The following is a 27,898-nucleotide window of genomic DNA, read 5'->3' as shown; positions in this document are numbered from 1 at the left end:
GTGCGTTTGTTCACGTGTTCGCCTACCTTCAACAACCACAGCTGTACCCTACCGCAGAATCATTTCCCAAAGTCCGCATATTAAACGCAAATGGGGAAATACAGCAGTCCCCGTTTTATTTTATTTGTCTCAGTTGAGGCTCGTGATGCGTTCCCGTATCCCCAATAACGCAACATAAAAGGATATGCAATGACTTCGAATAGTTCATTTACGGATCTGATACTATGAGATTTGAATTCACAAAAGTTCAGATATGCTAACACCTTCTAGTAAGCGCGTATGTTCGATACTCACGTGCATAAATGTGTTCTCAGCAATTGCGGCTGTCGCAGCGTTAGAGAGAGAAAAACAGAGAGAGACAAAGAAAGAGCTGCTGCTACAGTGCAGCACTTGCAGTGTTGCACTAACTTCCTTCAACAAGCGTTCATGCGGTGCCTGACGGCCACCTCTTCGGTTCTTTCTACTGTCCGGCGCTAGCGTAATTGCTGTATTTTCAAGGAAGAGTGAATATTACTGTGGCCACTATGCCGTCTGCAAAAAGGTAAATCACAAACGTTGGCGCAACTGTGCTCGCTTCTTCGAACTTGCTGTACTGCGTAACTCGGGACGCGGGAAAACGCCATATATTAGTTTCATTCCGCGCCCACTAGTGAGGATATAATCAAAACACCTCCGCCATTTCGGCCAACAGCGTGCGCGTCCGGATTCCGATACATGGGACCTATATGGAGAGTTCCGCAACTCATAATTATTGAAGGGCGCTGGTTAGGTTAAGAAAGACGAGGACAAAAAAAAGGAGGAACTACGTGAAAATGAGCTGTCTTTCCAAACGCGATAAGTAGTAAGCTACATATATATCAACTAGGTGATTACCTGCCTTCCTAGCTCGAACAGCTGATTAACACGGATTGCGACAATGCGTCGCACAGAGTGTCACGAAGCTACGGTCTGGGCGCGCTTCGTTGATGTCCCAATATGGAGAGTCAGATAAGACTAGCGCTACAACAGAATAATGACAGAAGGGGCGATAGCTCTAGAAGGTGTTAAAATATGCTGCAGAGGCAGAACGTATCGAGTAAGAAGCAAAAGAAAGATAAGCGATATCCTGCCCACGCCTTTTCTTGCTTCACCGACATTGCACAATGAGCACGAAGATCTTGAACTTAGAGCATATCGTTTTGGCTGCCACGTGCACTGACGGAAGAATTCGCCTGTTAGGAATCAACAGATTGGTTTCGTCCGTGATTTTTTTCTTGTTTTCTGCTATCGCCGCGCTCTATTGAAAAAAGAATTCGTATCTGCAAGAGGTGACAGGACGGATTAGCATATTATCTGGCACTTTTTGAATACCCCCCCCCCTGTAGCAATTAGCTTTGTGGGCTGTACGACTTTACTTTGATGAGAAGAGACTACCACCTAACAGCTGGAGGAGGTAAGGACTGCGGGAATGTCGTTTCTACATGTTAAAAAAAAAAGGAAACAAGACCGAGGACAATTTTCGTTATTTTCTAAGATTCTTAAGGTTTCATCGAAACAGTTTAGCGCAGGCACGAGTTCTTGTAGAACTTTCAACGCGCATAAAGGGCAAAAGTAGTCCAAGGTTATACAAGGTGCCGGTGAGATTTTTATGTCTCTCTTGAGAAGTAAACTGGTCCTGTATGTCATTGCAGTTTAACCTGCAATCCCTTTAGATAGAAATTGCTATCATTCTGAAGGGGTTGGAATCTGTCAGTATGGTGGGCAACTGAGCGGAGTGTTCTTTTTGTATATATGAAACACAGGCTGAATAAAAGTGTTTTCTTGTCGCCATAATCATAATTCGTAGCAAAATTCAATACCACAATTCTGAAGATCCCCCTCGGGGATCGGGTTTGTGGCCACATTTACTTAATTTATTATGTGATTGCTAAAACGTGGGCTCTTAAAACGTGTAAGATGCAAATAAGATACATAACACGTAAAGTTATTTTCAGCACTATACCAGCTACTCCCCCTCTTCGCATTTTATAGTCACATTGCTGTGGAGGTGAAAGCTTTCGCAGCCAAGGCGGCAAATTAAAACTTAACTCTTTAATGGGCGAACCAATGCCCAACGGAGCAAAGCACTCATAGTACAATGATAGCGACGAGCACGGCCGTCGGTTGTCGAGAATTTCATCTACAGATCTAACGCGCTGGATTTTAATAGCAGAGCTGTTCAAGCCCCAAGAAAGTCCGTCAGCCGTGTGAGCCGGTTTGTCCGGCGTGGGATGCAATAACTCTGATGGGCGAGAGGACGAGTACAGAGACAGAGAAAGAAATTGACAGAAAAAAAAAAAAACTCACAGGGTCCCTTATGCACACACCTAGGAGGACTAGAAGGCGAAAGCCGTCTACTTTTTCTTCTCTGTCGATGAATTGTTCCTGCGCCGCCACACTACGAAAGCTTTCTGCACCTTATGTGGTTTTGCATTGCCTTCAGGATCGGAGGTACCTCGCTCGGTTTTGCAGTGCCTCCGTGATGGGCCCACCGTTGACCAAGCTAAGATGCCTGTGATGACGTCATAATGATGTCGAATGGACACGTCATCACATGATGATGATTTTTTGCATCACTCGTGCGGACGCCGACGGGAGACGCCGTCGTGGCACGCCAGTCAATTTCCGCGATTGATGAGACATCTAAGGCTTTCGCCTTAATATTAATTGCTGGGGCTTAGCGTCCCAAAACCACGATATGATTGTGAGAGACGCTGTAGCGGAAGGCTCCGGAAATTTCGACCCCCTGGGGTTCTTTAACGTGCGCCTAAATCTAAGTACGCGGGCCTCAAACATTTTCGCCTCCATCGAAAACGCAGCTGCCGCGTCAGGGAATCAATCCCGCGACCTTCGGGTCAAGAGCCGACCGAGCATCGTAACCAGTAGACCACCGTGGCGGGGTGATAGGAAAAGAAAAGATAAAGAGAAAGAGAGGAATTCTTGGCGGAAAAAAATCTAGGTGAGACGGGATTCGCACCCGCGTACCCACAATGCGAAGGCGAGCGTCGTAACTACTCAGCTACCCAGGCACGCTAGCAGAGCATTGCATTAAGGCGACTTCTCTTTCGAGTACAGAGAGAGAGAAAGAAATAGAAAGGGATAAATAGAGAGAAAGAAAGAGAAGAAAGACAGAGAAAGGAATAGACACAAAAAAGAGATAGAAAAAACAGTCAGCAAGACAGAAAGAGGGAGAGAGAGAAGAAGAAGAGAGAATCACGGAAAGAGAGCTATGGAAATAGAGAGAGTGAAAGGGAAGAAAGAGAAAGATCAATAGAGAGAGCGAGAAAGCAATAGAGAGAGAAAGAAAGAAATAGAAATAAACAGAAACATCAAAGAGATAAACAGAGAGAAAGAAAGAGAAAAAATAAAGAAAAACAAGGAACGCCGCTCAGAAACGCTGTTCCTTCAGGCTTGGCGCCATTAGTGCGAGGCTGCCTTATTTTATATTTTTGTTGTTGTTTATGAATAAGTAACCGCGCATTGCAGCGCAACCGGTTATGCTCAAGCACGTTGTCAACTGTACTCCACCCTACGCGTCGTGTATGAAATGTAATTAGAACAATCTAAAGCACTACAGAGCGTTCTGATACATTAAGATGCGGCTCTCGCCGAGAGATAACGTGTCTAAAAGTTTTTGTCGGCGAAACTCGGTTACAGTGAAAATTAAAACAAATGTGCGTGTGCCATTATTTTTCTCAGGTTTGGGGTACAGCTGGCGTGATACATCTAACACTCCCGAAGTCCGCATTGTAGCGAGTGTCACAACCTTTTTAATCGTCGAAAGTTGTGGCTGAAAAATAGCAGGCAATGCAACCCGTGTATTTTTGACAAAGACTGGACGCCTGCTTGATTTGAGCATTTCAGACGATTTACAACGCGTGTAACTTGAATACCCTGCCGGCTGAACGTTAAGCTGCCCTAGTCATGTTTAGTGAAGAAATTCCCCAAGATTTAAAACAGGTACACAAGAAACGGGTTTCAGGGCGCTCGTAGCGAATCTTTCCATCTAATTAATCATAACCATGTTTTTAAATAACATTGAGTTCCTCCAGAGCCACCTCGGAGCCTTGTCTCTTCTTCATATGTGAGAGATGAAAAATTCGCCTACACCAAGATCCTTACCACACACCGTGATATTCAGCCAGTGCAGCTAGGCCCGCAAGAGTGGCTGTCAGAGACGTTGAGAATTACACAGTCAACTTAGATTGCAGCAACTTTTCCAGCGCCATGTGGCCCAACGACTGAGAGTGAACTGCCTCGAACGACTTGACTGGTGTGGGTAGGCTTCTGTGCTCTTCCCGCATAGGCCAGCAACCCCCCGAGTCATTTTCTTGCGCCGACGTCTTCGAAGAAGCAGCTCCTGCTATAAAGTTGAGAGCGGACCGATTGCGGCGTAAAAACTTCTGGTGACGCTTGCGCCGTCAGCCTACTTGGCATTGTTTATCGCTCCTTTTCAAGCGCCTCGACGCCGGCGCTAAGCAGCATTCCAGCTGACATCACTGCAAAGACCGCGTCAGCGTTTAACGACCTTCTTCAGTGTTTACGGCGCCATAAATGGCCGGTTGGCCAACTCTGGCATTGTGGGAACGTGACGTTGTGGTAATCAAGCCACGTGTCACTCTATGCGCGTGAGAAGTGGCAGCGTCCTTGCATGTGACAAGTCATTGCTCGAGGTCGAAAGAGGTCCTTCAAAATTTTCCCGGCAAGACACACGCGCTCTTATCCCACCGTGTGTCAGCTCCCTTCCCCATCACATTACTAGGGCGGAGGGAGTCTTGCTTCGAAGGCTTCGGGACAGGGTGGCGCTTACACCGGCTGTCATCTCAACGTGGAACTACATTTAGCACTGGGTAGTTCATTGGCGTAGCCAGGAGGTGGCACAGCGGGCCCGTGACACGTGCACGTCCACCCTCCCCCCCCCCCCTTCCCCAATATTTTTTTTTTGCGATGACATACAGATCACGAAATGGAACTCCACCACATCTGCTCACCTGGCCTCCACTTCAGATCAAGGAGGTAACTCCCCCCCCCCCTGAAAAAATGTCTAAGCCCCTGGAGTAGTACGTGTCCTTACTGCTCTATTCAAGTGATATATGTGATGGGCACCACCTTATATGGGCATGTCAAGGCTTACAATGGGAATGCTCCCGTCTCCTATTACAAGCCAGCCTTCGCTACGGTGACGCGACCAGCTCTAACCGCTGATGATAGCATATTCCACAAGACACTGCTTCGCTTCATCCACAACACCGGTTTTGCAGCCCACATCTATTACAGTTTTAACAATAATGAAGTATTAAACCTTAAGGGCAAGTCTACAGGGTGTCCCAAGTATCTCGCGGCATGATTAAAAAAAAAAGAGGAACGTCGTCACGCCAAGCACACCTATAGCGCATGTTGTTCCCAGTATACTGTAGTAGCCACTACTATTTTTTCGTTAATTAGGCTTAGTTACTTAGTCCTAGTTATGTTTTTCACTCGACAAGTCCTCATCCGATCATTAAAATGTCAATGAGCCATATGTAGTCATGCTGAAGTGACATCTAACTGCGCTATTTTCAGCAACGTACTAATTACGTGCTCATTTTTCCCGGCTGATAAAGAAAGCACGCGAAATATGAAAAATAACACGTGACTACGCTCCCACCTGCAAAAGGTGGGAGCGTAGTCCTGCTACCTCACAGTGATCCTGTTTGAGGGCGCAACTTAGCGATGCGCGCATGCGCGCTGCAGTCTAGTCACGTGTCATTTTTCAGATTTCGCGGGCTTTTTTTATTAGCCATTAAAAGCGAGCACGCAATTACTACGTTGTTGAAAACAGCGCAGTTAGGTCTGAACGTCCCTACATATGCCTCATTGATATTTTAATGATTAGCGAAGTATTTGTCGAGTTGGAAACATAATTAGGACTAATTAACTAAACCTCATCAACGAAAAAAATTAGTAGTGGCTGCTACAGTATACTGGGAACAATATGCACTAGGTGTGCTTCGCGTAAATGTTCGTCTTTTTTTTTTAAATCGTGCTGCGTGATATGTGGGACACCCTGTACATAACAATTTAAAAAAAAATTATGGCGGCTTCGCAATACTGGTGCTAAGCCTGAAGGAACAGCGCAGCTGGTGGGCCTTCCTTGTTTCTCTTTATTTTCTTGCTCTGTCTTTCTCTCTGTTTCTTGTATCTCTTTTTTCGTACCTGTTTCTTTCTATTTCTTTCTTTCTCTCTCTATCTATTTCTTTCTCGTTTTCGCTCTTTCCAACATCATTTCTGTTCCTTCCCTTTCTTTCCCTCTTTCTTTGTCTCCCTGTATTTCTCTCTTTCTTTCTCTTTTTGTCTTGCTCTCTCTTCATTCTATCTCTTTTTCGTGTCCGTTTCTTTCTCTTCCTATGTCTCCCTCTGTCTTTCTATCTTTTTATGTCTTTATTCCCTTTATTTCTCTCTCTATTTTTCTCTTCTTCTTTCTCTCTCTCTTTTCACGCGTTCGTTTTCGTTTAACACTCGCACCTGCTGTACACGGTAGTAGGACCTAACCAGTTCCTGTGGCGCATATACCCACCTGAGAAGTTTTGCCCGACGGAGAACAAGTTACAGACAGCTTAAACGGCTTCGCCGTTAAAAAAAAAGTGCGCACCCGGTTTGCTATCTTGTGGAAGACACAAGCATTGGAACAGCAGTGAGCTAACTAGGACAGTGATAGTTCAGTTAAGGTGTCTGATCACTATATAGCTTTATAATTGAAGTAGGAGCAAAGTGGAAGGGGAACACAAGCAGAGGAAGAGAATGGCAACGACTGGCGGCAAGCATTGATAAGTGGATGCGTTTACGCAGACGGTTGTCGGCACAACTCCGTTGGTATGTAACACATACAACATAGATGCCGTCACATAAACTTCCTGGCAGAAACACGACCTCGACATGACGACGTTAAAGATAGTACAAACTGATCGACGTCGTCACTCTATGCTTTATCGTCAGCGGAAAACTGTATATGTCTGCAAAAGGTAAACTAAAGCGCCAAATAAGTGCACTAGGTCCCTTCACGGTCTTGTATACAGAGCGCACAAGAAGCCGTAACTGCGGCTTCAATCACCGCAGTTACGTCAGAAACCACCCTTATGGCCGACCAGTACTCTATCTAAATACATTAGGCTGTATACAGGCCATTTAGTTTGAAGAAACTTTTGGGCCGGTGGCCAACAAAAGCCTTGCCGAAGTATAGCTCTAAAAGCATTAATGCATTTTTAAAGACAGCTGCATTGTTGGCCGTTATTACCGCATTTAATTTTTCTTTATTTTTTGTCGCAGTGTACTCGTATGTGATTGTTGACTACGTTGTGTTGGCTGTTGCGTAAGATGTCTATATGATAATTCATCTGCGCACCTCTAAAGCTCACTCGCAGTGCAATAAAGAAATGCGGCGCCGACGATTGAACTTGAGCTTTCTCCTTGCGCAGCAGACCATAATTCAACTTGTATAAGCAACGACCGTAGGCGTGCTTCTTTCGTGGGAAAACCATTGTCCAAAACATCTGGCACGTGCGTGACGCGCTGCTTTTCCGGATTATTTATTCGTAACAGCTCATTCTTTTCAGACGCTCTGTTAAAGCGTCCCTAAACCACTCCGAGTTCAAAGACGAGAGAGTGGTTTCTTTGTAAGCTCCACTACACTTACTGCAGGCGCTACCTCTTACTCGCCACTTATTTTTCATAAACCACGTTGACAGTATCAGCACTAAGCGCGCAGCCTATCAGGATTTCACGATTTTTTGCTTCAAGCTGTTATCTCCGCTTGCGCAGTCGAAAACGCACTAAACGAAGTGAAATCAGTTGATCGCGCACTATAATCACGCGAAACAAAGCAGAACGGGTGTCTGACTGCATGGCAAAGCAGCTTAGGAGACCATTCGATATTCCTCATATGTGGACCAATCGAGAGCCTATTTCATTATGACGACGCGTTGACAGACTGCTGGCGTCACAAATTGTGCCAAAAAGACGGGAAACGCCAGGAGAGAATAACGCGCTCGCTCACTGTATTCTCAGAGGCTCTTTATGCTCCCTTTAAACCTACTTCCTTTAGTATCGGCCCATATATATCGCATCGATCGGATACCCGCAAATGCGCAGCCGGGTGCCCATAACGCTATCGCATTATAAACATGTGACTGCTGTCGCTGCTTCAACAGCCGTGCTTCATGTATGTGGTACGCTGACGTTGTTGGAGAAGCTAATCAAATATAATAACAATATCTGAAATTTAACGTCCCAAAACCACGATATGATTATGAGGGACGCCGTAGCGGAGGCAGCAACTACACAGTATCCTAGGAGCGTCGGCTGGAACAGCGTTCAATTTGTCATCACGCCTCAAGCGGTGACATAGTCTGTCCACATAACAACTTAAAAAAAAACGAACTTGAAAAGCGTTGTGCACGTACAAGTTCTAGCGTCCTCACAACCTGCCAGAGCGTGCGCTTGTCCGAGTAACAATAGCTAACATCAATTTTCGAAGCGCTGACGTGCGGAAGTCCCGAAAACAACACCTCTATTGTGCTGAGCAAATTCTAGCGCCTACAAAATGCACTCAAGGCTAGAGTTGTACTTTTTTGAACTCAAGGCCAGAGCTTTACTTGTTTTTCAACATGCTCCTAACTCAAGTACAGTTCTCACATTTCGGCAGTAACTTGTGAGGTGAAAGAAAGGTTAGGTAGAAGAACGGCTCACTCTAAAACCCTGCACGCGGTACAGGATTATCCCTACACTCAAGACCGAGCGGGGCCTTTTTTTATTATATTGACGAAGCAGTGATCGATTGTCGCTGGTCGTGACTTCATTGTTACTCGCCTGGACATTGCTTCATGACTTTCAAATCTGCGTTATGCTATCGCATACTCCGCACATTCTCGTAGGGCGCGGCAGAATTAAAAGCAGGAAATGTTTCACATACCGCCCGCTCTGCATAGGCACCCCTGTTTACATTGTTTCCACCGTAGTCAATCACCCTCAGTGGTGACACTTTTCTTTCGCGTTGCATGCATAGGAGCCAGAGTGCCAGGAGATCACGAAAGCATGAGCAGAAAAAAGTTCCTGCCTTTGTTCGCGCCCGTATATTTTGTGGGATTTGTTGTTGGAGATGGAGAACGCAATACCCTTGGAAAGTATATAGCTTGATGAGAAGAAAAAGCAGCCTCAAATATGCCGTGAATGTTTGTTTGTATGTTGTGCAAGAACGTTACACGATGGACACTACATTTGTAGCTCTTCGCGGTTTTATTGCACTGACTTTACCAGCATAATCGCGGCACAATGTGCGTGTTCGTGTGTGCGAGCGCGCGTGTGCGTGCGTGCGTGCGTGTTTGTTACGGTCATCATTTCTAGTGTAGTACGTGCGTGTTTTTGTGTGTGCGTGTGCTTGTATGCTTGAACGCGTTCGCGCGTGCACCAAGATTAGGTCTGTAAATGACCTTTGCGTCAAACATTGCTGTATCCACAGGAAATGAAAAAATATGAATACAAGAGAGCAGCTTTCTTTTTTTTTTCAGACTAATTGTCAGACTATAGTCTTGATTATAGTTGCAATAGCTGCAATTTAGCTCTTACATCGAGAAATTTCGGTTACGGGAAATGACAGGAGTGCAGGAATGGACGGAACGCGAAATGACCGTTGGTGAAGGTACGCCTGCAATAACTTATCAAAATATTGATTCACTGAAGCAGCAGCCTCTTATCGATTAGCATTTTGCAAAGCTTCAGGGCAACGATACCGAAGTTTCATTTTTTTTCGTTTGCAGTAGGAAATGCTGAGGATGGTTATCGGCAGTTTTGACATTGCAGTATTATATTGAACATAAGATATCGGCACGTATGGTGGCAAGTATGCCCAGGGAAGCATTTAAAAGCTAACTGGTGTCTGTCGGTACGCTAATTTCTTCCAAAGCGCGTTTGTTTCAGATATACCCAAATTGTCAAGTTTTCCGCGAGAACAGGTGTCGAGGTGATCGGGTACTAGCTACATCTGAACAAGAAGTGTGAGTACAGGAAGCTCTCCCAGAGGTTCAGGATAACGTATACATGTTATTATATGTGGTGACAAAACTTGACTCGGAACTAATTCGTTCAAGAAACTGCACGAGCCTCAAATACTGCCGCGACTAATCAGATGAGAGATTGTTTGACCATTTAGTAAGGTGAATTAAGAGGCAGGGGGAGCATCACGGTAGTTCAAAACAATAGAAATGAAAACGTGAAAGTGGGCGGTTGAATAAAATTTAGCACTTAATTTTTTGCCTCTTCACGCAAGCCTCATCATGCAAGGCCACAAACGTATCTTAATAATGAGATTGTTTTCAGAGGGTGAATAAAATATTAATAAGTCTTGCCGCTATCAACCCACTGAGTAGGCTCATACTTCGTCTCCGTCAAAATATGCACTCATCCACTAAAAGCTACATGTATCTCAATTCATCGAAGCCAATTTTGAATTACATTGAATTCAACCTTCACGTCGCTTGTGGCGATGTACAGTACCTCCACATTTAAAGATAACGCGTAGTTAGTATCCTGCCATTGATTTACGTCACGATAGACGACAAGAACTTTCGAGCTACAGATGGGCGTCGAGTCCCTTGTGTGAGTCGCTTTATGATAAAGCTAGGGAATGTTCCAACCGTATTGGCTTTATTACTGGCAATTGTTCCGTTTAGCAGCGGCCGATCGGCGTTTCCCACTATAATCAAGGTGCTGAGCCGAGCGCTCATAGCGTCCACCATAGACTGCAATAGTAATCGAGAACTTCAGTAAGTAATCGAAAGATTTATTTACACCGTACCTTACACGCATACTACTTATATTGTCACATTTGTCGTTGTGGCATCCGTGACCCCGCGCGCGGCTTACTGACACGGACGGGCACATTCTGCAATCGCTTCCCTGTTCCCCTTATCTTCAAGAGGAGTCACATTTCGGAGCACAAAGAGTGTCCTGTAGTGGCGGACTGAAAGTAGAAAAGACGTCGCGCTTCTGTTATTTATCGTCGCGCGTGTCCCATTTCTTGCGCAATCCGAAGAGGATCGCCATCACATTAGGACGGCAATGCAGGCCACAAGGAAGGAGCTCGACTGCGCCTGCACTGCGCTTAATGATTGCACTGAGTCGAAGCAATTACTGGCCTGCCTTTGTTCAAGCCTGACCCGCTTGCAGCTAAGAGGGGAGTCTTGTATACGTGCGTGGGATCTCCTTTATCCCGGTTCGAACGCTCTCTATTACCCCCTGTAGTATTTCACTTCCGTGGTGTCGTATCACCTACTACCTACGTCATAACGAGTGTGCGCCGAGCGTCTAGCCATAGGTTGCCATGACAGTAAAAAAAAAATATTGTACAATATTGCATTTTCGTTGCCTAATCAACATCAACTGCGCACAAATCGCGAGGGCATGCTGACTGTTGGAGTTAGAAATGTCGAAACCTGCGAAATAAAAGAAGCCTGCGACATTCCTTTCGGTGCTGGTATTTTAGAAGCCGTTGATTTCCTGTGTGCAGAAATGTCCCCGCTTCCGAAATGCAAACTACCGCTTATTGCTGTTTATTAACTACGACAGCATGAGGAAGTTAGGCTTGTGAAGAACCTACTCACCCATATTGTAGTTCGAAAAAAGAAAGCAACAAACCTCAAGTTATCGAGGTGCGTCTAAAGAATATAGTAACTCGGTATTCTAATAAGCTCGAAAGAACACCGAAACATCAAAGGGTGCCTCACGATTATTCCTATCACTTACGCAACCTTGGTGTTCCTGTTACTTATATACGTCGAGCTTATCGGGCGATCCATCAGCGTCGGGCAGCTTTAGCTATCCGACGCACTGTCGAAGGCTCCATAGAGCTGGCGGGTTTAGCGTTGACGTGAATAAGTGGGTTCTTTGAAGTAAAGTTAATCGATTACCTGGGAAGTCACGACAGCTCACCAAAACTTCTGTACTCTGTATATGTGCGAAGAATATCACCATATGAATGTGCCCAACAGCACGCTGCTTGTGAATAGTCTCATTCTTAATACATTGCCTACTCGTATCTATAATCAACGGGTCCTCACGGTTCCAAGGGATATCTCCGGAGATTTGGATGAGATGATATGGAAATCTGAGGGGAGAAAGGTTCGAACAAAACCTCTGCTTTGTCGACGAATATAATAAGTTCATTGTATCTAATCTTCCTACCCTCTTATAGTGAACGGATCTCATCATTAGAACACTAACGATATGTGAGTGCGCGAGGGATACGTGTTGACTTTCGCGAAAATATACGCCAGCATTTAGTAATGGCTACGGGAAGAAGTTTTTTTTTTTTTTTGTTTAACACACAACTGTGAGAGAACGCGTGTATCGTGCTTCTTCGCACAAATAGGTTATTGCGGATCTGTATTTTCATATTACGATGCTGGCCTACGTATATGAAGTGCACTCGAACAAGGTATTATATATAGTGTCGCCAGTGCGCCCTTATCTACATATAACAGCACCTTCAAGTTATACCACGAGACACCGGTTTCAACGGGATAAGTTAATTCTGTTTGTTGTACTACGTGCACAAAGATAATCGTTTGTGCTGCATGTATGGTTTAATTTATCATTGCATTCACCCGGAGTTCTCATTAGGTACGCTTTCTACTTTTCTCTAGATTTCATTAGACATCCTTTCCATAATTCTCGGCTTCAATAGCGAGAGAAACACAAAGCCTTAGCACATCCTTTGTGTCACGGTGCCGGTTCTGACCTATATTCTCAAGCTCACAAAATTGCATATACCAAGCGCTTCAATAGGATTATGTGCTGCAAAAAAAAACGGTGCCATAGGATGGCCTCTCTTTACCTTTTCGCTTTCAGTGCATCATTTAGGGCGTACAGTTTTAGCGTGTAAGATCGTTTTACCATTCGTCCTACTTCTAAACAAACAGAAAATTATCCCTTCCATTACTTTCGGCGTCTTGCGCTACAGCCAGTCGCGTATTCGTTCGGTAGGTCCACACGTAGATATCGAATTCCGAAGCACCCTCGGGAGCAGCAGTTCTTTAGAAAGATGCGGACCAGGCTGGTTGAATAAAACGAATTCTGCTATCCTTGCCCCACACAGAGGACCTTCACAATGGTAGAATTTGTCAAAATACCGTCCTATTGAAAAGGATATATAACGTCTTGCGTTTATGCTGTTGCTAAATCTACTGAACCACCTTTGTTGAAAATCACGACGAATAGGTAGAAAGGTACAAGATGGACTAGAAGCTTATTATAGTCGAAGTAACAACAACAAAGGGAAAAAAAACAATCTTTTGGGGATGCGGCACGCTTTTGACTATCCTTGCATGGTCCTTCCTTAATAATTTCTCCTCCACACTCCCAAACTCCGCTTATTCTTTCTCGCGCATCCAAAATGGCGAAGTAGCTTCTTATTTCTCGAGCAGTGCAACAACGCACGTGCCACCGCACTAACGAGACGAGATCCATCGTGGCATCCCAAAATCGCGATGCTTGTTCATTTTGATGAGTGGGACCAGTGGCTTTCAGTCTATTGTGTTCTGACCGTTGTGTCAGAGCACCAACACTACAATTAATTGTATTAAATAATTGTGATTATTCCTTTTTTGTTTGCTTCTTCAAGTCGGGCTGATGTGCACTGAAACCACACACACACACACACACACACACACACACACACACACACACACACACACACACACACACACACACACACACACACAGATATATATATATATATATATATATATATATATATATATATATATATATATATATATATATATATATATATATATATAGTTGAAGGAGTGATTGCCTTTGGTTGCCATATAAGTATAAGTATGAGAGGTGGCACTTCGAGAAAACATTTATTACGTCGACGTTCCGGTCAGAGCCTGACCTTGAGAAAGGTCAGGCTCTGACCGAAACGTCGACGTAATAAATGAAGTTTTCTTGAAGTGCCACCTCTCATATATATATATATATATATATATATATATATATATATATATATATATATATATATATATATATATATATATATATTTGTTTTGTTTTTGTTTTTTGCCAAGCGCACTTTAGTCTTTTTCTCGGTTAGAGCAGAGTAGCTCCATCGGAAAATGTAACTCTTTATCAAGAGACAGCGAGTACATAACAATAGTCGGCCATATGCTTCTTTCGGGCAGCATTTACCATTAAATGGCCTTTAGATAATCAGGTCAGCACTCACGGTCGATTTCTTGAATTCAAGCATTCCAAAAAACGCTGGATTCATGCTTTCCTCTACAATGTGGTGTTCCGTTAACCATTTTCCTCAGAATACTTCTGCAACTAGGCTGTCACATTTAGTAGCCCTGTTTCTCTATCTGAAGCCTTCGCTTGTTTTTCAAGGACGATAAAAAAAGTGACAACTTTCTTGTTCGTGCGATTTCACACTCTTGCACAAGATCTCTGTGGTTCAACCTCTCCGTCATCTGAACGATAATACCTGAGAAGTATGCAACGCGTTGAACTATACTACCAAATATATGTCAAAGCTGCTTCGCCCAATTCGTCCTTGAGGTGTTGTCATCCTGGCCGCGGCGGCCATACTTCGATGGCGGCGAAATGCTAGAGGCCCGTGTACTTAGATTTAGGTGCATTTTAATACACCCCAGGTGCACGAAGTTTCCGGAGCCATCCACTACGGCGTCCCTCATAATCATATTGCGGTTTTGGGATGTGAAACCCCAACAATCATTATAATTAATTGATGTGTTTTCGTACACCATCGCTCTGTAGCGATCTGTGCCTGGCGTTTGTCCGGGCACATGTATGTACATGTGTCCTCGTTTGTGCATACGTTGGATGAGAATGGAATAATGAGTGTTTGTTTTGGCTTCCACAAGCCACGTTATTCGCGATGCCCTCCTCGGACATCTACGTGAAAGTTGATCTTCGCTCATATATTGGTGCGGCTTCGTGTTACGAAACCGCGAGCCTTGGGTCACGAGCCCGTTAAGGCGATGCTTCGATTCAGAAGTAGGGATGGCTCAGGGAAACATGTTGTTGCTTGAGTGCGCTGCTGATTGGCTCAATCCAAAACGCCCCCGCGCACTATCAAGTTTCTTCGGCTTACATATGCGGCGGTAACGTTCGTTATCAGCGGAAATAGTAGATGTACGTGTAATGTTTACGTATGTTCGTTATCAACGACGCTGGCAATCACAATTCGTTTCCGCGGTAATCATCGCTAAGGCTGCATTCTGGCCAGCGTTGATTGCCAACAGATGGTGAGCGTTCACACCAATGTTTACCTGAAACTCAAATTATGATAGTCTTGCACCTCCTTTTTCTGGTGGTCGCAATGTCTGGTTTCCCTGAACAGCACGACATATACTAGGTCGCTCTTAAGAAACAAAGACGAAGAGATACGAAGAAGACAGACGTTCAGGAGATGCATTCTCGATGTGATGAGAAATCACCGAACAAGAAATCTTGAAGGAGCTAACGTTTGGACAAAAAAAAAAATTGTCTTCGCCAGGACAAGTGACGTTTCGGCAATGGGACTCATCTTCGTCAGTGCTATAAGACGAGTCACTTTGCCGAAATGTTTGCTCCAACATTCTTTGTTCGAAGGTATTAGCTCAGAGACAAAAAGAGGCACATACAGATACGGGAGTGCTATAGCAAATGTAAGCGCAGAAAAGGCAACGATATTGCAATCCCGGCTAGTTAGCTGCTCTGTTAGCTCCTCTATAAGATTTTGCCTCTGCGTTGGTGCGCTTCAGAATCTGTTCGAATAGAAACGGCAGGATGATGGCTATCAGATTCTCCTGGTTTCGATAGATTATTAACGTTTTATCTAAGCTTGCGTTGCCGTACTCTTAACTAAGAGCGATCATACAGATCCCACTTACAGTGGGAGACGATGCCATTGGAATCCTTTCACAACTATCAGGCTGGCCCAGCATCATTTTGGGTTCTGCAAAGCGTTGCCAGAAGAACCACCATGATTGCGCTGCGCAGTGTGTGAGGTGCCAGCGTACCCGTAACGGCCAGACGAAGGCAACGACATAACGTGTGATTCATTGCACTCGACTGACGAAATGTTATTACCTGTTGCATTGCGCTTCGAGTCCATCCCAAAAGGAGGTAAAAAAATATCACACGCGCAAGTTGTCAGCAATGAAGGATGGGGTAAGCTGGTGCGCCCTCGTATTGCGGTATAAGATTAGCACTTATTAGGGCGTTCCATTCGTGCGCATCTGGCCTAACAGAAAACGGCGCGCGTGCGCTGGGTAATATTAAGCGAATGGCTGCTGTGCGACGTGACGCATGCGCTAATAGTCGCAAACTACTGGTTCGCATTAGGGAACAAGAAATTAAGCATAATAACACTGCACTGCACAGGTTATTACCTCCTGGGAGTGGGCAGGTTGCGGGAAGTGCTTATGACAGACCGCAGTGCCGAAATGATCATTGCTTGCAGCTTGGGTGCAATTTACTCGTATGGCTGGGTACCTAGAGGATATATACGAATAATGATACTGCTGACCGGACTGTCACGCTATCTTAATTGTGCGCGCTTATCCTTGCCACCATTTTAGTTAAGTACCTGCATTTTAATCCGGAATTATCCTCTGGAAGTGAGGAAAATTTATTTGATGAGGCTCCATCTCGCGGGTGTGCCCGCTCTTGTTAGTGGCACAGTAGACGCATGCAGTGGGCGCTTTATTTTATGTCAGTGTGTTCGTTATTAGTACCAATAGTCTACTAATTAGTTGCTGTTTCTGTTGAAACAACCACAACTAACTACAACTCAAGTAGAACAACTAGCCCAAGTTTCAGTCTTGTTGCTAAGCTATACCCTCTTCGTAGAGTGTCAACAAATATGTTGTTCTTTATTGATCGAATTGAGTCTAAAGGAGAAGAGACAAATTCTTTGCAGTGCCTATTGCCAAGGTTGTGTCACGAGGCAAAACAAGAAAAAAGCTCTAGCTAGCAGTCTTCAAGGGGCGCGCATCGTAACGTGTGAATTAAAATTGGGGGCGTCGCACTGCGGCAGGCCAAGCAAGCTTCTTATTTGCGTGCTTGCGCAAATGCGGAAAGCGCGATTCTATCAGGCTGTGTAGTCTCGTGGCAGAGTAAAACGAAGAATAAATACAGAAGATGCGGGAATAACTGAAAGAGGAAACGTGTTCGACGACCAAAACGCCTACTACCGCAATCCATGCGAAAAGGGCTATGCAGTATACCCTTTGCTTGCATGTAAATCGGAAATTAGACAGGCTTGCAGAATCACGCAGTATAGTCGGGTTTGAATACCGCAAGGAGGCAACAAACATCCCATCGTTTTCACTTCCGTGTCATTAATAGGCTTCGGCGCGGCATATTCAAGCACTGATTCTTGCGGACAGACGACTTCCTGTTGATAATTTAAATACGTGTCTGTCTCTTGTAGACAGGCGTATGTTGTGTGTTTGTGCATGGCTTCCTCTCGTTACGATAGCGGTAAAAGCAACGTGCTTGCGTGCGTGCGTGCGTGCGTGCGTGTTGTTGATATTCAATGCTATGTGTACAGGACATGTACAGACAGCGAGTAGGCATTTCGTACGCTCTGCCTCCACTTTCGCAATGGCATACATCGCTTTTACATCTTTCATACAGCTAGTAATAACTTTTAATCAGGGACTAACCACGTAATTCTTGTTTTCTTAAAGAAAGTTTAGTCGCGTTCTCGCAAATAAATCTAGCATTCATAAGATCTTTTCTTTTGTAGCGCATTTATTCCCTATCTTTCACCCCTTCCCACTGAAAACGTTAACTAAACTCATCCTTAGATAACCACAGCATAATTTGCATGCAAACTAGTCGGCGACTTATTTCAGTGAGTAAACCGCACTAACACCATACAACAGCGAAATGACATCGCATGCACACTGGACAGCTAAACTCAACGCCTCGTCCTGATTTCTTTTGTTTCTCGAAGCCTTCTCGCAAATCTCTCTCAAGTCTTCGCCGAGACGTGGTCGGTATGTCCACTGGCTATTTGATTAATATTTGTACACTGGCTCAGTGATCCGCACGGTGTTCCTCTGTCTTCGCAGGTCCCTGCAGTGTTCCAGGCTTCGGGTGCACAAGAACCTCGTGGCATCCTTGATTGTTCACTCGATCCTGCTGGCCGTCATCTCGTTCCCGAACGTCCTAGGACCACATTGGACAACCTACAGCGATGTGGTACGATATTTCGTTACACAGTTTACCATAGTTGACCTTTCTTATGCTGCCGCTTCTCGTTGGAGTGCATTCCATTGATTTCGTTGTCCTCATTATGAGGTTCACAAGAGTAGCAGTTTAGGCGAGTTGGTATACCATGAAGTTCTGAGTGTTTAGCGCAACTCAAGACAGAGTAAAAGGAAACAAAGGTAGGAGTAGAAGGGAGGACGGGACGACAGCGTGAGGGCTAACTTCCAACGGGTGTATTACTTCGTGACTCCGATGAGATGCTATACACCCTGCATGACTAACGAAACACGTTAAGACGTTTTTAACTATTCAGTCGGGAGGCGCCAGCAGTCCGTGACTAGCCAATTCTTTGCTTGGCAGGACTATTGAAAGCTATCAAAAAGCTTCGTGGCGTATGTGTAAGCTCACAATCTACAGCACTGGCAAGCAAAGGATTGACATTTTTCGGTATGCCGGCGCGAGTAGATTGAAAGTCAAAAACCTCTTAACGTGTTTGAAGTGCGTAGCACTTTAGGGGCCCGGCTTGTCGTCCGTCCACTGTCTCATGTCGCATGGTCACGCAGTGGTCAATACAGGCAGAAAACAAGGCTATCAATTCTCAAAACTAGTTCAAAATAAGCTAACAAGGTCGAAAATAATATAAACTGCAGAAATAACCAAGAATTAAGCGCAATTATTTACCTAAAATCGCGATAAACGCTTCTGAAGCATCCGGCTGATACCCACGACGCGCAAAAGAGGGCGCCACCGCCTCAGCAAGCACGCGATTGCCAAGGGAATCGCTGGGTTGCCTGTGCTACGCACTTCCTCAGATTTCACGGTAGTGGAGTTACATTAAGCGCAGGATTTAGAACTACACCAGGACCTACACAAGAACAAAATTAGCGCTTCATTAACGGCAGAATTGGCCCTGGATTAGAGCATAATTAGCGCTACATTAATCGCTAGATATAGAATTTTTTTCTCTTTGAAATCGATCACCTATTAATTACTAAATATTCCCGCCCTAAAGCAAGATTTAGTGTTGAGAGATGCCATTTCGACCTGCTGAACGTCATTCCTTGACCATTCATTCTTTGCCGTGAGCAACAGCGGTGATAGAGTGGTCGCGGTGCTCGGCTGCTGACTAGGGGTGTGCGAATATTCGAAAGTTTCGAATATTCGTCGAATATTACATTCGAAATATTCGCATTCGATTCGAAAATCGTGAATTCGAAAAGTTTCGAATATTCGATAACTTCGAATATTCGAAAAATGCGAATATGCGATTCGATTATCATGCATAAAATAACTCGGCTTCCACATTTCTGCTGCGTTCGTATCGCTGAAAACGTTGCCGAGAGGAGCGATAAACATCGTAAGTAGACGGAGACACGATATCTGCCTGCGGCGAGCGCCCCAATACGTATGATTTATTGCTGGTGCATCTCCGACGTGCAGCGCTGTTGGCGATCATGTAACCGTACATTTTCAATATAATGCGGCCGTAACGTGCCGCACTACCACTCGTTCACTATGCGGGACCACTTCTGAAGAAAGACAGTGACCCATGTGACTGGTGGCGGACTGTAGGCACCCTCAGATACCCAGTCTGGCACAGGTTTGCCCCATGTACCTCCCTATACAAGCCACTTCTGTTCCAAGCGAGCGTGCCTTTTCAGTGGCAGAGGGGGGGGGGGGGGGTTGTTTCTGTTACAAGGGAGCGCCTGCTGCCTGATCAGTGGAGCAACTCATATTTCTTCATGATAACATGTAGTTATTACTTTCATTGTGCCGTGATATTTGCTTGTGTTGTGATGTGTATTGTGCTAGCCTGGACATTGTATTCTGGAGATAGCAGTGTATGTTGTGTTGCCAGTCAGGCTGTTAATGTTTTTTTTTCTTCAAATAGCTACATGTTAAATAAAATATTGTTACTGTGGAGGCATTTTTCCTTTGATATTCGATATTCGATTCGATATTCGAAGGTGGATATTCGTATTCGATTCGTATTCGAAAAATTTGATATTCGCACACCCCTACTGCTGACCCTAAAGTCGCGGGTTACCGCGACTTTAGGGTACATACCGGCCACAAAAGTGTGAAATAATTCGACCAGCGGCTTAACACATTCATTGCAATTTCATTGAAAACAAGGAAGGATTTATTTATAAATGGAAAACCTTTCCTCAGAGGGATTTACGCGACAGCGCACATACAAGCGACCTCTCGCTTGGCTCCCTCTTGCTTCATTATTCCGACAGACCTTGGCGAGAGATATTAATGAAAACTAACAGACAATAATGCCAAAGAAAGTATAGGGAATGTTATCTGTAATAATTTGGATATAATTGTGAAGAAAGTTAAGTGGACGAAAATTAACTTGCCGCCGGCGGGGACCGAACTTGCGACCGTCGATTAACGCGTCCGATGCTCTACCACTGAGCTACGGCGGCGGTCATCCCCCCCTCCACTTTATAGCGTATATATGTGCATTTAAACCTAGGAGTGTTAGTCAGCACCGATCGCAACTATGGCGGCGAGTGTGGAACACTTTTTCTGCCTTTTGGCGTCACGTAGCACGTGATCTTTTTACGAGCTGACAGCTGGCCAATAATCACTCGCATACTACCTGAAGGCGTCAAGTCTGCCAGAACGAGACTCTCGCTATGAATGAAGGAAAGAAGATTACTTTTAAGGGCTCGTTTTCTTTTTTTTTTGTTAGACACAATATTATTGAGAACTAACAGACAATAATGCCAAAGAAAGTATAGGGGACGTTATTGGTAATAATTAGGATATAAATGTCAAGAAAGTAAAGTGGACGAAAAGATAACTTGCCGCAGGCAGGGACCGAACCTGCGACCTTCGAATAACGTGTCCGATGCTCTACCACTGAGCTACGGCGGCGGTCATCCCTCCGTCCGCTACGGCGGAGGACGCGTGCGTCGCTGCGCTTCGTCTCGCACATGCTTTTGTCACAAGTCGCATCTTGTATGCGACTCCGTACCTGCACTTACGGAAGCATGATGAAGATTCTTTGGAGGTCATCCTCCGAAAAATCATCAAGCGAGCCCTAGATCTCCCCATTTCTACTTCCAACGCAAGGCTTCTTGCCTTGGGGGTGGTCAACACTTACCGGGAGCTCCGGGAGGCTCACCTAATAAGCCAATACACCCGCCTGGCAGAGACACCGTCAGGCAGACGACTCCTAGATCGCCTACACATCAGGCATGAATTCCACACAGAGGAGCGGGTACGAGTGCCCGAACATTGGAAATACGCGATCCATGTTCGACCCCTCCCCACCAATGTGTCCCATGAGTCACACGCTGGCCGCCGGGAGGCGCGGGCTCTTGCCCTCCGGCGCCGATACGGCTCTAAACAAAACGTATTTTACACGGACGTCGCCGGCCCTTACCACGGGGGTTGGTATACGGCAGCCGTAGTCCACCAAGACAGGCATGTGGATGGTCTCTCCTTCCGCGCACCCAATGCTACTCATGCTGAAGAGGTGGTCATAGCCCTAGCCATCTCACATGACACTTCTAAAACCGTAATATCAGACTCCAGAGGAGCCTGCCGAAATTTTGAACTGGGATGGATCTCACCCCTAGCTGCCAAAATTCTTAAATCCTGTCCGCGGGTAGGTTACCCCTCTCCCCGCTCAATAATCTGGACTCCTGGACATCAGGGCCTCGTAGGCAATGAGGCAGCGCACGCTGCCGCCCGCGCACTCATTCCCCGGGCCACTGCCTCGCCCACCGATGACCACTCTGATCCAGAAGAGTACTCTCTTCTAACTTTTAAAGCTATAACTGCTCATTATCGGGACTCCCACCGCCGCTTTCCTGCGCTTTGCAAAGGGCTCAGGAAGGCGGACGAGAGAATTCTTCTCCGACTATTCACGAATACGTTACTGTGCCCGGCAGTGCTTAAACATTTTGATTCTTCTTATTCCGGCCTCTGCCTGTACTGTGCGGAGGTGGCTGACACCTACCACATAGTATGGGCATGCCAGCTCAATCCTTCTTTACCCCCCAACCCCAACCCAACCCGAGAGGACTGGGAGGCGGCCCTGCTCGGCTGCCAGGACCTTCCGGCCCAAAAAGCCATGGCCCGGCGTGTCAGGACAGCGGTCACGACCAATGGGGTCCCTGACTAGGGACTCCACCTGGTATTGTAAGGGAGCTCACCCACTAGGGGCTGGTTTCCCGAACAACCTCTCTGTATATAACAGCTTAATAAATGTTTACTACTACTACTGCCCAAAACTCGTCTTCTTCGTCTTGCGGACTGAACGCGGGAAATTCAACATATATATATATATATATATATATATATATATATATATATATATATATATATATATATATATATATATATATATATATATATATATATATATACCCTATGAAGTGGACGGGAGGATGACCGCCGCAGTAGCTCAGTGGTAGAGCATCGGACGCGAGCAAAGCGGAGCAGAGGAGCAGGCGAGCGTCTCTGGGGAGTAGTGGGATATGCCCAATCTCTGTGGCACATGCGCGCTATAGGAGTTCTGTGCGGACGCCACAAAATTTTCAGACCAAGGAGAAGTATACAGCTTCCCTGCAAAACCTCATTATGGTACTCCCAGTCATACCAGGCGCGCGCATTCCCGCATTCGTGCTCTTTGTTCGTTCCAAGATTACACTTCACAGCTTTCCTGACGCTGTTGCTCGCAAAGGCGAAGCAATGGCGTGTCGGCAACTCCGCCCCATTTTTTTTCTGAATTTTGCGGAGTCGGACTTGTTTTAAAACGTTTTGCTAACGTCGTGTCAACATTAGCTAAAAAATCATTTCTGTTCGTGAAAAAGGCGAACATGGCAGTATGAGGACTTTCATTTGTAAGTCTTCCAAGGTGGGAACGACGCAAGAGGAATCCTTGCTTAATGTAAGCTTGTACAGACTATGTTCCTTGATCACATTGGAAGCAAAAATGTCGCCGGAAAAGTCGGCGTGACCTAAATTGATGTTTATTTTGCCTTTCCTCACTGTTCCTAGTTTGCTACGACTTCGTGCTGTCTCCAATGGTTAACATTAATAATAATAATGATACCAATAATAATGATGACGAAGAAAAGGAAGAAGAAGGGGTATACAAGCCCGGAGAGTGTGTGTGAGCCATCCATAAAGGCAATCCTCATAATGCAGTTTGTATGTACCCCTCAAAGGGAGGCGTGTTCAGTGCATTATTTAAAGGAATGCTTTCTCTCCTCCTATCTTCCTTTCCTCTCTCTCTTCCCTCCTCTCGAAAGAGCAGGCAGGCGTCGTGCCCCTCTATAGGTGGCAGTTGTCAGCCTGCTCTTTCCCTCTTTCCCCTGTGTCCTTGTGTACTTGTGTATGGAAATCAAATAATAATATTAATGATAAAAATAATTTCTCTACTAAAATCCCCGCCCTCTTCATCCCACAAAGATGACACACTGCTCAAAAACAGATTGATGGTACTAATTTTCATTTCATTTTTATTGACTAAGAATTTTTCTGTCGGTTCGCAGGTTGAAAAATATGAGGTAGTAAAGAAACATTGCACGGCTCGTCTTTCTGGATAATTATTTCTGAATGCAAGTGGCGGCCCTCGTTATTATAAGTTAGTTAGTTAGTTAGTTAGTTAGTTAGTTAGTTAGTTAGTTAGTTAGTTAGTTAGTTAGTTAGTTAGTTAGTTAGTTAGTTAGTTAGTTAGTTAGTTAGTTAGTTAGTTAGTTAGTTAGTTAGTTAGTTAGTTAGTTAGTTAGTTAGTTAGTTAGTTAGTTAAAAGACTTTATTTGTTTATCCGGTGGACGACTATCCTAGCCCGGCGAGGGCGGGATCATCGCGATCGGAAAGAGCTACTGCGGCTCACATTTTGTGGGATTGCGAACAGAATCCGAGGGAGGCAAGAACAGTGACGACGAGCCCTCGTTAAGTTATGCGCAAAAGAACTGACACGTGGGTACCGATTCACTATACGGTGTGCAACACTAGAGAAGGACAAAGAAGAGACCGAAACGTGCTCGTGTTATTTGGGCCTCTTCTTAGTCCTTCGTGTTGCGCATTGAATGATGAAGTTATGTGCGCACCCACGAAAGCGTACGCAGTCGCTGGGATTAACCTACATCTACATCAAATTAGGCAACAGATTTCAGGGCTTTACTTGGAGCCATAGCCTTCCTGATGAACTATAGCAGAGCCCACGCCGGAGCCACATATTTTCGCTCGAACTGCACGGTGTATTGAACTCACCTACGCTAATGAAGGCACCTTTAAAAGTCTTTTGTAAGCAGAAGTTTCAGCTCCTTCTTCCTTCTTTACCTAATTAGCTCATATGTGCTCCATAGACGCAAACATCATGTTAGAGTCTGTACATTTAAAATTGGCTAGAAGTCGCTAGCGTTTATTGAGAGCAGCACTCACATCTTTGCTTTAATAAATACCTTGCTCCAATTCGTTTTTCCACCATGGTTGACAGCACCGAAACCCGCAGTATACGGAATTAAAAAGAAGCTATTTGCACTTGAGCCTTTACTGCGTCCTAATCGGAAAACACTCATTACCGCACAGACACGTGTATGGTCTGTTCCTTTCTCCAGCTTATAACTCTCGACATTAATGCAGCTTTACCTGCCGGGAGGTATATAATAACGAGTAAAATTGCTATCCAGCTCGAAGTTCTGGCGCTTATTTATTTATGTTTTTCCTGCGCCTCAGCTTATAAATCCTAGCAATTATAGAGGCACATCGTAAGATGCAAAGCCTATTGTTAAATCAATATTGGGCCTATAGGATATATATAGAGCTGCGGCTGGTGATTTTGTCGGATCGAAACTTTCATTAAACATCCATTGTTGATTTAACAAACTTTATATCAAGGGACGTAGTTATCGTGACCGATGTCTGCCACTCCGTGGCTCTTGGTTTCACGGTTGAAAAGAAACAAAAGAACTAATAATGTTAAAATCAACATTAAAAGCTCGACAAGTGCTCGTGCATACGGGACGGTTTCTTCGGGTTCAAGTGTACGCTATCTATAATAGTTCTTTTTTTATATGATTACGTTATTTGTCTTTTTTTAGGGGCGAAGCTCCTTAAGGTGGCACCCGTTCGTCCCTCGTAGTCGTAGTAATCGTAGTGCGTAACCAGTCGTAATGCTAGTACCAGATCTTGACCTCCAAGGTGGTGCCGGTGGGAGATTTTTCCTGTGCGTTGTTGAACAATAAAAAATTCGCAGCGTGCGCGTTAACTAAAAGCCGAATTCTTCTGTCTCTCATTCCCCATTAGCAGCCATTGGCATGTTCCAGTAGGAAACGTTAGTGGAAGTAGAAGTGTAAGTGTTAGCTAAAGGCCGACTTCTTCTGTCTCTCATTCCCATTAGCAGCCATTGTTTACCTCCAAGGTAGTGCCTGGTGAGATTTCTCCTGTGCGTGATTAAACAATAAAAATTTTGTTCAAAACGCCGTTGATTGATGAAATAAACCAACGAAAGACGCCAGATGTTTTCTAAAAGCAAAACGAAAGAACGCCAGATGTTTCTAAAGCAAAACGAAAAGACGCCAGCTGCTTAGCGAAAGACGCCAGAAGTTTTCTAAAGCAATGGTTTTCTAAACAATGAAAATTCACAGCGTACATGTAAAATTAAAGTGAGCTGCAAGTCGTCATAACTCTCATCGAACTTTTAGTATAAACGCGCCGGATCTCACGTCGGTGATGATGTACTGGGCAGAATTCACGGAAGATTCACGGTTTACCGATGAACCTCCGCAGCTTCGCCCACTCATCATCATTCACTCCGTGGATATGCTGTGATTTTTTTTTTTCTTCGTGATTCTCAAGCATAAGGCTGCTCGATATAGCTGCCTTGTCTTGGAGGCAAAGCAGCTTAATTTGCCATGCCTCCAAGGCAAATTAAGAACGTTGCATAGAGCCTTAGTTGCGTGACGGTCATAGCGAAAAGCAAGAAAAACAAGGGGGGGGGGGAATCTCACAGGGTCCCTTACGCATTCGCTTAAGACGACTCGAAAGCGAAAGTCGTCCGATGTGGCTATTTTTATCACAATCATTATCCGAGATTGAGAGGTCACGTGAGTAGCTCCACACTTTGTTCTTGACGATGCTGCTGCTGCTACTGATGACGATGATGATGAATTATAGCTCAGCCCTATGTAATGTGTTCAGTGCTTTCAACTACTTAGTCGTTACGCAAGTCACACGGTGTGACGGCTGATGCGATTCTACGCTTCAGCCACGAAATATAACATATATTACATAGTGTGTGTGTGTGTGTGTGTGTGTGTGTGTGTGTGTGTGTGTGTGTGTGTGTGTGTGTGTGTGTGTGTGTGTGTGTGTGTGTGTGTGTGTGTGTGTGTGTGTGTGTGTGTGTGTGTGTGTGTGTGTGTGTGTGTGTGTGTGTGTGTGTGTGTGTGTGTGTGTGTGTGTGTGTGTGTGTGTGTGCACGCGCGCGCGTGGTTATGTGTTTATCGGTGTACATATCATAATCGTCACCCAGCACCTGGAGTAGCATGTCAGGCGAGCCAGGCTAACATCTCCAGCATTTCATCAAAGCATTTCTCTATCTCTTGCCCGGCGTGACGACGGTATGGGGTCTTCTCCCAAAGCCGTTTGTATAACTGGCGCAGCTTCGTGGTGGACTACTTGGCTACCACGCAGAATACCTGGGTTTGAGTCCAGCACTAAAACTCTGACTTTCATCGATTTTTATTAAACTCACTTAAGCTACGTGGGTTTTTGTAGGTCAGCGTCTGATGAGTAGCTTAAGGCTTTAAGGCTTTCGCCTTAAAAGGGGGCAATAATGTTGCAAAGAAAAAAATTTGCGTTCATTTATGGCAGTCGGTGATTATGTCCTGCGCAATCCCTTTGGACTGACGTGACTTTAAGGGTGCGTCTAATGAACCGCTCGCGTGACAGCGAAGAAAAAAAACAAAATCTGAACACAGCGTCGTCTGTGCCCCACTCGTTAAAATTACGGGTCATAAAATCGACCACGCGCTGCACTATATTGATTACAAATGCCAATACGCGCATGTCACGCTTCGTGGAGCACACGCCCTGTTTCAGCCTAAGTGCTGCTCTGAACCGTGCATTCTGTGTTTGCAGTCGTGAGACTTGCCTAAGAATAACAAGGGAATAATTAAATAGCGGTGATCTACCAACGGAAAATTACACAGCGTGAGTTATATCCTTCGAAACGACTTAATCGCATACAATGGAGAAAAAAAGGATGAAGAAAAGGCAGGGTGGTCAACCAAGCTCGGGTGTTTCGCCACGGGACAAAAATCTATTGTATTAGTATGGTTCTGTTGCGGTTATTCCTATCGACTTAGCCCAGATTCTCATTATACACTGATTTCTGCCTTGCTATTTTTAGAACAGTCAACCAAGCCCGCGCAGAGATTTCACTTGGAATACGGCGATTAATTTTGTAGCAAGGAATCGGGGTACAACGATCGATCGTTAAACGTACCACAAAAGACCATAGTGGAAATATTCATTGTCTCCCTAATATAAAATATTTTATACAGTCCAGATACGCTGCTCTCAGATGTTCAATCAATCAATCAATCAATCAATCAATCAATCAATCAATCAATCAATCAATCAATCAATC

General features: G+C 44.9%; 1 protein-coding gene across 1 annotated transcript in view; it reads left to right on the top strand.

Moving 5' to 3' along the window:
• The window catches only part of LOC119386231 (corticotropin-releasing factor receptor 1), a 266,815-nt gene that overhangs the window by 178,227 nt on the left and 60,690 nt on the right, over positions 1-27,898 (top strand). The window contains exon 5 of the mRNA XM_049413785.1: positions 18,138-18,267. Within this exon, the coding sequence (XP_049269742.1) occupies positions 18,138-18,267 (130 nt within the window). The remainder of the gene's footprint in view (positions 1-18,137; positions 18,268-27,898) is intronic.

Source organism: Rhipicephalus sanguineus, chromosome 3 (genome assembly GCF_013339695.2).
Source record: "Rhipicephalus sanguineus isolate Rsan-2018 chromosome 3, BIME_Rsan_1.4, whole genome shotgun sequence".
NCBI lineage: Eukaryota > Metazoa > Arthropoda > Arachnida > Ixodida > Ixodidae > Rhipicephalus > Rhipicephalus sanguineus.
Note: the sequence above shows the minus strand (reverse complement) of the source record. Positions and strands in the feature narration are given on the sequence as shown.